The sequence below is a fragment of the Cetorhinus maximus genome, chromosome 9, assembly GCF_964194155.1.
Source record: "Cetorhinus maximus chromosome 9, sCetMax3.hap1.1, whole genome shotgun sequence".
Taxonomy (NCBI): domain Eukaryota; kingdom Metazoa; phylum Chordata; class Chondrichthyes; order Lamniformes; family Cetorhinidae; genus Cetorhinus; species Cetorhinus maximus.
This window is the reverse complement of record NC_135887.1, coordinates 99,769,953-99,780,406: the sequence shown is the minus strand read 5'-3', so window position 1 is coordinate 99,780,406 and position 10,454 is coordinate 99,769,953. Positions and strand designations below refer to the sequence as shown.

The 10,454-nt window shown below is 42.6% G+C and overlaps 1 protein-coding gene across 2 annotated transcripts in view; it reads right to left on the bottom strand.

The window, feature by feature from the left end:
• Positions 1 to 6,200: 6,200 nt before the first annotated feature.
• Positions 6,201 to 10,454, bottom strand: part of tmem41b (transmembrane protein 41B) — a 45,278-nt gene continuing 41,024 nt past the window's right edge. For both annotated transcript variants that reach the window (XM_078549181.1, XM_078549180.1), the window contains one exon: positions 6,201 to 7,253. In XM_078549181.1, the coding sequence (XP_078405307.1) occupies positions 7,084 to 7,253 (170 nt within the window). In that variant the 3' untranslated portion in view covers positions 6,201 to 7,083. The remainder of the gene's footprint in view (positions 7,254 to 10,454) is intronic.

Sequence of the window (10,454 nt, the reverse complement as noted above, 5' to 3'; positions counted from 1 at the left end):
TGGTTCACTAATGTTCTTTAGGGAAGGAAATCTGCTGTCCTTACCTGGTCTGGCCAACATGTGACTCCAGATGCACAGCAGTTGGCTCTTAAACACCCTCTGAACAAGGACAATTAGGAATTGCCAATAAATGCTGGCCTAGCCAGCAACGCTCACATCCCATGAACGAAAAAAAGTTCACATCTGAAGAATGATTGCTTAATGCCCAGTGTGAATTGCATCTTTCACGAGAGCAGTGGAGAAAATTTTAGAATTCCACTTCCTTCTCAGCAAGTTTGTTTCAAACATAACATTGTATTTTACATGGTTATGCTTTTTGAAATACTATTTAATAAAATGTCATTAAACTTTATCTTTTACACTACAACTGTTTTGGAGAGAAGGCAGGGGGGCTGTGATGTGAGCTCTTAAAATAACCAAAATCATGCACTCTAACTTTAACAAATTAACTTAGATATTGCTCTTAAAGCAAACATTAATATTCCATAGTGACTTCAATATGATTTGCAAATGTTGGAGGATATCACAGGTCTTGTTGGTGGCAGGTAGTTGTTGAGAGGGAGAAAAAGTGTAAGGTTCATCCTTCAGTGGCACAGAAATAAGGTGTTTATTCATTGTTCATTTAAAAACCTATCTGAAAAACACAATTGTTGCAGTGCTGGGGATACATAATTTATGTGATGCCTTATTATGAGGTGGGCAGTTACTATTTTTCTACATAAAAACATTTACTTCATGCTGTGTTCGCAAAAATAGAATTTAGATGAACAGACCCCAAAATGAGCTACCAAAATGTTACTTTTGTCAAATTAAATTAACCCATAATGCTGTTGGATAAACAGGAAATCCACAGAGAGTGCTAACATATAGACATCTAATTAGTGCTTTATATGATTCAAGTGGTTCTGATCAAAATCTGTGCTTTATTAAGAGATAAGTAGATGATAATATCAGGTAGTTCAATTTACTCCAGCTTTCTTTCAAAACCAAATATAAAAATTAAGCATGAGGCAGGTTATTCTAGTCAACATATTTCTTGATCAATATTTATTTTTTAAGTCTCAGGATATTTTTTAAACTTTACTTTTTTGCTTTGGGTTCATAATAAGACTGTGAATGATAAAACAGACAGTCATAGCATATTAGCAAGATTTCATCTTGCACTTCCTCTCTGAGGTGAGCTTGCCATGGAGAGTGAGATTGTGGAAAACCATACAAATAGACCTTCCGCAACATTCACGTGTTGCCCAGCAGTAAACGCAAGCTGCTTTAATATTTTGGGACACGTGTATTTGGAGTCAAGAACGCTAAGATGGATTTTACCACAGTATAAAGGCAGTTCAAGGCTGGCATTGACAGAGAAATTTAATGGCCAGACACTAAGCTCTCTCATGTGAAAATAGCAATTTAGGTTATTTGGGCAAGTGATTGAAAATAAATGCCCAGAAACCTTAACTTGACACTTCAAGACACTTTTAGCAATACCCTAGTACACAGGAAGGAAGTAGCACAACATGTGGTAATTTTAGAAATTTTCTTGGCATATCATGAGCTATTGCACCACACCAAAGCACTTGCATACAAGTAGGAAGCCAAATGGAATGTTGGCCTCTTTTACAAAGGGAATGGAGTATAAAAGTAGGCAAATCTTGCTCCAACTGTACAGGGCATTGGTGAGAATGCACCTAGAGTACAGTTACAGTTTTGGTCTCCTTATTTAAGGAAGGATATACTTGCATTGGAAGCAGTTCAGAGAAGGTTCACCAAAATAATTCCTGGGATGAAGGGATTGTCTCATGAGGAAAGGTTGAGCCTACACAGGTACACTGTCTCAAAACTGGCAACGGGACTGACCGAGTCTGTGCCAGATTTCAGATTTTGCGTGTTTTCAGGTCGGATGGTTTGAGCTGGCTGAAGGGTCCCTCAGACCAATCGGATCATGGGAAAAGACAGGTTTGCAAAGCCAATAACTAGTCAATGTGGCACCACACGAATGCAGCACCTAGACCAACCAGTCGGTAAGTTATTTCACTCAATGGCAGTTTAGAAATTGTCCAGTTTTTGGACATTGCCAGTTTTCAGATAGCAGGATTTGACTGTGCCTATGCCCATTTGAATTTAGAATAATGAGAGGTGATCTTATTGAAAGATAAGATTTTGAGAGAGTTTGACAGGGCAGATGCTGAGGATGTTTCCCCTCATGGAGGAATCTAGGACTAGAGGACAGTTTAAAAAGGAGTCCCCCATTCAAGACAGAGAAGAGGAGGAACAACTTCTCTCTGAGGGTCGTTAGTCTTTGGAATTTTCTTCCCCAGAGAGCAGTGGAAGTTGGGTCATTGAATACATTCAAAACTGAGTTAGGCAGATTTTTGATCTACAGGGAGTCAAGGTTTAAGGGGAACAGGCAGGAAAGTGGAGGCAAGGCCACAATCATATTAGCCATGATTTTATTAAATGGAAGAGCAGGCTTGATGGGCTGAATGGCCTACTCTTGCTCCTATTTCTTATGATCTTGTCCTTTTATTCACTGCATTTTTTTTGACAGTTTGTTGAGTAACACAGTAAGACATTTGCCTGCTAACCTTCATTATAACACTAACAATACCAACAAGGGCTCCTCACCCATTCAGGTCAAGGCTACAATAAAACTACTAATTACAAAGAATTAAAAACTTTGCTTCCCCCTCTCCAACTAAGTGTCTGAACAGATATAGTGATGATGGGCGACCTTGAAACTTTGTCCATAATTCACAATTCTGATCCATTTGGAAGTGACAATCAATAGCACAAAATTGTTAATTCTAGAATTGTATCTGCTCATACCAGATTTGCATTAAAGTTTCCTTGCAAGTGGTGACATACATGGAACTGCTTCTACATTTACCGCGTTCAATGTAGAATTTGAAAGGCAAATGCTTTTGACTTCAATATCTTCCCAAAAATGGGAATGCTGGTGTTAGACAACAGGTTTGTTAGCATCAGTAAAGTGATAAGCTGAGCTAGTATTTCAACCTCTAATCAGAAATAATATCTTTCCTTTTTACAGAAGCCAATAAGCCTGCTATATATTTCAAGGATTCTGATTTTGTTTGGTTTTTAAACTGCAATTGTTGAAAACAATGAGTGGGATGATGATGATGATTGACATAGTGTAAGAATTATAAATTAGCAAGAACTTGAAAATTGCTTCCACAGAATATTTTGCAGCATTTTTAAGTGAACCAATAATACTTTGTTAATTAATGATAATTCACGTTCACTGTTCAAGATATACAAAGACAGCAGAATTGTATTGCAAATTCTCAAGCATCACTTATTATCTTCTATGATCCCACTTCAAAGTACATATTCCTTACTCCATTGGATTCCTTTAGTCATACTTCAATTCTTGACTAGGCAGGAAATCTTCACCCTTCCACTACATGCCTTTCCAAAGCGCAACTTGATATTCTCAAAACAACAGTGGCCTACTATGACTCTTGAACAAAAACAGAATTACCTGGAAAAACTCAGCAGGTCTGGCAGCATTGGTGGAGAAGAAAAGAGTTGACGTTTCGAGTCCTCATGACCCTTCCGCAGAACTGAGGTTAGGAGAGGGGTGAAATATAAGCTGGTTTAAGGTTGAGGGGGGAGAGAAGTTGGGGGGGGGGGAGTGGTTGTAGGGACAAGCAAGCAGTGATAGGAGCAGATAATCAAAAGATGTTACAGGCAAAAGGAACAAAGACGTGTTAAAGGTGGTGGTATCATCTAAGAGAATGTGCTAATTAAGAATGGATGGCAGGACACTCAAGGTACAGCTCTAGTGGGGGTGGGGTGGAAAGACTGACAGGGTATTACAGTTATAGATTTAAAAATAATGGAAATAGGTGGGAAAAGAAAAATCTATATAAATTATTGGAAAAAACAAAAGGGAGGGGGAAGAAACGGAAAGGGGGTGGGGATGGGGGAGGGAGTTTAAGATCTAAAGTTGTTGAATTCAATATTCAGCCCGGAAGGCTGTAAAGTGCCTAGTCGGAAGATGAGGTGCTGTTCCTCCAGTTTGCGTTGGGCTTCACTGGAACAATGCAGCAAGCCAAGGACAGACATGTGGGCAAGAGAGCAGGGTGGAGTGTTAAAATGGCAAGCGACAGGGAGGTTTGGATCTTTCTTGCGGACAGACCGCAGGTGTTCTGCAAAGCGGTCGCCCAGTTTGCGTTTGGTCTCTCCAATGTAGAGGAGACCGCATTGGGAGCAACGAATGCAGTAGACTAAGTTAGGGGAAATGCAAGTGAAATGCTGCTTCACTTGAAAGGAGTGTTTGGGCCCTTGGACGGTAAGGAGAGAGGAAGTGAAGGGGCAGGTGTTGCATCTTCTGCATGGGCATGGGAGGTGCCATAGGTGGGGGTTGAGGAGTGGGTGATGGAGGAGTGGACCAGTGTGTCCTGGAGGGAACGATCCCTACGGAATGCCGCTAGGGGGGGGTGAAGGGAAGATGTGTTTGGTGGTGGCATCATGTTGGAGTTGGCGGAAAATGATCCTTTGAATGCAGAGGCTGGTGGGGTGATAAGTGAGGACAAGGGGGACCCTATCATGTTTCTGGGAGGGAGGAGAAGGCGTGAGGGCGGATGCGCGGGAGATGGGCCGGACACGGTTGAGGGCCCTGTCAACGACCGTGGGTGGAAAACCTCGGTTAAGGAAGAAGGAGGACATGTCAGAGGAACTGTTTTTGAAGGTAGCATCATCAGAACAGATGCGACGGAGGCGAAGGAACTGAGAGAATGGGATGGAGTCCTTACAGGAAGCGGGGTGTGAGGAGCTGTAGTCGAGGTAGCTGTGGGAGTCGGTAGGCTTGTAATGGATATTGGTGGACAGTCTATCATCAGAAATTGAGACAGAGAGGTCAAGGAAGGGAAGGGAAGTTTCAGAGATGGACCACGTGAAAATGATGGAGGGGTGGAGATTGGAAGCAAAATTAATAAATTTTTCCAGGTCCCGACGAGAGCATGAAGCCGCACTGAAGTAATCATCGATGTACCGGAGAAAGAGTTGTGGGAGGGGGCCGGAGTAGGACTGGAACAAGGAATGTTCCACATACCCCATAAAGAGACAGGCATAGCTGGGGCCCATGCGGGTACCCATAGCCACACCTTTTATTTGGAGGAAGTGAGAGGAGTTAAAGGAGAAATTGTTCAGTGTGAGAACAAGTTCAGCCAGACGGAAGAGAGTAGTGGTGGATGGGGATTGTTCGGGCCTCTGTTCAAGGAAGAAGCTAAGGGCCCTCAGACCATCCTGGTGGGGGATGGAGGTGTAGAGGGTTTGGACGTCCATGGTGAAGAGGAAGCGGTTGAGGCCAGGGAACTGGAAATTGTTGATGTGACGTAAGGTGTCAGAGGAATCACGGATGTAGGTGGGAAGGGACTGGACAAGGGGAGAGAGAAGGGAGTCAAGATAACGAGAAATGAGTTCCGTGGGGCAGGAACAGGCTGACACGATCGGTCTACCGGGACAGTCCTGTTTGTGGAATTTGGGTAGGAGGTAAAAGCGGGCCGTCCGAGGTTGGGCGACTATCAGGTTGGAAGCTGTGGAAGGAAGATCTCCAGAGGAGATGAGGTCAGTGACAGTCCTGGAAACAATGGCTTGATGTTCAGTGGTGGGGTCATGGTCCAGGGAGAGGTAGGAGGAAGTGTCTGCGAGTTGACGCTCAGCCTCCGCGAGGTAGAGGTCAGTGCGCCAGACAACAGCACCACCCTTGTCAGTGGGTTTGATGACAATGTCAGCGTTGGACCTGAGAGAACGGAGTGCAGTAAGTTCAGAGAGAGACAGATTAGAATGGGTGAGGGGAGCAGGGAAATTGAGATGACTAATGTCACGCCGACAGTTCTCAATGAAAAGATCAAGAGAAGGTAAGAATCCAGAGGGAGGGGTCCAGGTGGAGGGAGAATATTGAAGGTGGGTAAAAGGATCCATTGAACGGGGAGAGGACTCCTGCCCAAAGAAGTGAGCACGGAGACGAAGACGGCGGAAGAAGAGTTCGGCATCATGCCGAGCCCGAAATTCTATGACTCTTGGATTTCTTTCATCTCCTACCTCCGTGTTCCCTCCCACCCTCCACCCAACCATGACTCTGTGGGGAGACATTAGTGTCTACTTAATAGCACCTCCAAATAACTAAGCAATTCACCATGGAGCATACCTTATTACACTTGATAATACCAGGTGTTCAGAGTCACCATGCCACCTAGAGGGCATTTTATTACTACCATCGGTACAGAACAGAAATTATAAAAAACATTTTCAGAAAACATGTAGTTACCTACAATGCACTTAAGGCATGTGTTTCTTGTTCTGAAAGATCTTTACAGACACTTGTTTATTAAAATTAGAATATATATCCATATTATACCAATTAAAAATGGACAAATAGCACTCAGCCAAGTGAACACAGAAGTGGTAAAAAGATCCAGCCTCCATCCAATCCAATAAATAATTTTACCAGAATGCTAAAACAGTTGATATTATGTAACCATTTAGGAGCCAAAAACATCTATGATACAAATAATATGCTAAGAATTTGTGTTTATTGCAGTGTTAATGTTCTTAATACTGTTACAGGCATAACATTGCAGATAGTAAATTTTAAAATCTGAATCACTTTGCACAAGTGCTTCTATTACATGCAACCACAGCACATTGTTTGTGTTTAAAACATGAAAGGCTGTGGAAGTGAACTGAAAATATATTTGGAATTGGGAATAGCTTGCTGTAATTCCATTGTGTGCTCAGTCCAGTTCATTACATTCTGCAACAAATTCCATTGTGAAGAATAAACAGAAAATCAGACAAGCCATATACATTCTTTCGAATCAACATCCAGTACATGAACTAGACAATGGGAATGAAAAGGGAAACTAAAAATTTTATGACCAAAGAAAAGATGTAAATCACATTTTTGAAGTGAGCACATTAATTAGAAAAAAATTAAAAGTAATTTATCTCTGAAATATAACCTTTACTACAATCCCACTTAGTGGACATTCACTACGCCCCATGTAACTGAAGGTAACAAAGGCAAATTTTGAGACAAGATGTAAGATTGTGCTCTGGTTACGAGAACTTTTGCTTCAGTTTTTTCTGAAAAAACACTGGAAGGAGGGAGACTATTGCCAAAATCATGAGAACGAAGACAGAATTCCAGGAAACAGCCTCTCCTGCCGTGGTAAGTTGGTAAAGGGTTGTGCCAGCTTTAATAGCCACAAACGATGGAGGTGCTACACCTGAAGGGAAACAAAAAGGAGCTGGTTCAAGATTTTCTTTAGTAGCCTAAAATATCCAGGCCATTTGAACTTTGATGATATTTTAATGGTTTGGGTTATTTTGACTAACATTGATTCAATGCTTCCCCAAGAGTATACTAAGCCATACAAGTTAAAAGTCACCCAGGTCCATGCTGAATTAGCAAATCTCAGGCAGGGCAGTGAGAAGAGCACCGAGGAAGTTCAGTATTTCTAGGACATGATGGCAGAAAACCCAGCTTTCTTGATCTCTATCCAATTGCTCGAAAGTGTGTTAAACATCTGTATGCCAAGATAAGGCTTAATCCTTTGGAGTCTACATTCAGCTTGCATTAGCATTGCCTTTTCAAAGCCAAAATTAACCTAATTGCCTTGAAAGGAATGTGCTTGCTTGAGGGTATACAATTTAAAAATATTTGTTTGGCTTTCGCCTTTCCATACTTTATCACTTCCTTCTAACTCAAGGAGTGGGATATTGGCTTTCCCACAGGTGTGTTCACAATAGGGTCCTCTTTGGTTTGCAAATCAGGAAAGTGACCCAGCTACACCATTTTGCCGAGAGTCTTTATGTTAATTAGTTCCTGGACCAACCCACTCCTGAATGGCTTTGGCAATATGGCTGGTACACATGTGCAAACTACCAACTCTACTTTGTTTAAATACAGGCAAAAGAGCACCCATCAGCTTTCATGCTGCCCAAACTCCAGGATTTACCGTATAAAAGCACCTAAGTTGTGACATGCGTTATTTAAAGTGAAGGGTGGAAGTGGGCAGAAGAGCAGCATGGCACGACATCTCTTCCCATTTCTTCACTGGAACCTTCTCCTCAGAGAATTGTTACAGCACAGGAGGCTATTTGGCCAATCATGTCTGCGCTGGCTCTCCATAGGAGCAATGTACCTAGTACTGCTTCCCTGCCTTTTCCCTGTAGCCCTACATATTCTTCCTTTTCAGAAAATAATCCAATTCCTTTTTGAATGCCTCTATGGAACTTGCCTCCACCACACTCTCAGGCAGTGCATTCCAGATCCCAACCACTCACTGTGTGAAAAAGTTTCTTCCCCACTGTCTCCAGTGCTTCTTTTGCAAATTACTTTAAATCTGTACCCTCTTGTTTTTGATCCTTCCAATGTTTCCCTACTGACAGGGACTCCAGCAGTTCAAGAAGGCAGCTCACCACCACCTTCTCAAAGGCAATTAGGGATGGGCGATAAATGCTGGCCTAGACAGCGAAGCCCACATCCCGTAAATGAATTTTAAAAAAATTATCTACTGTCCACCCAAATACCACACCAAGTTTCTCACCAATATATTATCCCTGATATCCTCCCACAACCTCTACAAACAATTTCTCATCCTAGGTGAATTCAATCTCCACCTCAGCTCACCCTAGCCCTCTTTCCTCAGTGTTCACTGCCCTTCTGTCCTTCCTTAGCCCCTTCCTCCAGTTAATCCCTCCTACCTAAACTCACATCCACCCTCTGGGCTTTGTCGTCTCATAGGGCGTCCTATTCCTATTATTTCAGGCACATACGAGGCCAGCGCTTTCTTATATCCTTTATCATTCATCTCCTTTCCAAACCCACTTTCTTTGTCCACCCCTAAGAGAAAAAAAACCCTTACCCCACGTCACTTTAAAATTGCACTTTTAAACTACCAACTCACTCTTCCAGCATCATCTTGGATTGCAAAGATAACTCCCTTGTTTTCTCCACTATCAACCATTTTCTTACGCCCTTCTACCCTCACTTCTAAATACAAGTACAATGAGCTCATTAACTTGTCATTTAGACTGAAAACATCCATTCAGCTGCCTCTGCAGCATTTCCCCTTCAACTCACCAAGGAAGTCAGGCATCTGCCAAGGACCCCCTATCCCAGCCCTGAACCCAAGTCTTTAGCTAGTTTCCGTCTTACCTCTTCGCATAGGTAATGTGACCATCTCCTGCTCTCTCAATTCACACTAAACTGCTGACTATCCAGAAGTGAAGAGTTTTCTTTGCACTCCAAGATGCTCCTGGAAAAGTGAGCTGGTAGTTTAAAAGTGCAATTTTAACGTTTTTTAAAAATAATTCATTCATGTGGGCGTCACTCAGCCAGCAGTTATTACCCATCCCCAATTGCCCTTGTTCAGAGGGCATTTAAGAGTCAACCACATTGTTGTGGGTCTGCAGTCACATGTAGACCAGGTAAGGAAGGCAGATTTCCTTCCCTAATGGACATTAGTGAACCAGATGGGTTTTTATGACTATCGGCAATGGTTTCATGGTCATCATTAGACTTTTAATTCCAGATTTTTATTGGATTCAAATTCCACCATCTGCTGTGGTGGGATTCGAACCCTAGTTCCCAGAGGATTACCCCTGGGTCTCTGGATTACTAGTCCAGCGACAATACCACTATGCCATCGCCTCCCTGCAAGTGACAAGGGTTAAGCATTTTTTTTCCTTAGGGGTGGACAAAGAAAGTTTGTTTGGAAAGAAGATGAATGATAAAGGACAGAAGAAAGCAATCAAGCTGGCTGACATTGTAAATGGACCCTCCTCTCAGGTAATGCCCCCCTTCATTTCAAAATTGCTACCGTCTCAACTCTTACTCAAAAAGCCTACACTCTACCTCTGTCCTTGTAAATTCCTGCCCCATTTCCAACCTACCATTCTCTCCAAAGACCATATGTTGTCACCCCCCAAATCAGTGCATACCTTTCCTGCAAGTCCACGATTGAATCTCTCCACTCAAGCTTCTGCTCCTGCCACAGCACTAGAACAGCTTTATTTAAAACCACAAATGACAATGTCTTTGACCATTTCGGGACGATCTCTTCTTGTTGATCGCAATTTCTCTGCAGTCTTTGATATGACTAACCAGAGCAGCTTCCTCCAATGCCTCTCCTTTGTTGCCCACCTCAATGGATTTGCCCTCACTTAGTCCCGTTCTCATTTAATCAATAGCCAGAACATCTCCAGCAACAGCTTCTCTTTCTGCCAGTTCTGGAGTGTCCTGAGAATCTATCCTTGGTCTCCCCTATTCCTCATCTGCAAATTGCCATTCCGTATCAAAAGATGTAGCATCAGGTCCCACATGCATGCTGATGAAACCCAAGCTCTATTTCTCCACCACATCTCTTGACCTCTCCATTGTTTGCCTTGCCAGCCTGTGTGTCCTGAATGAGTCAAAACTTCCA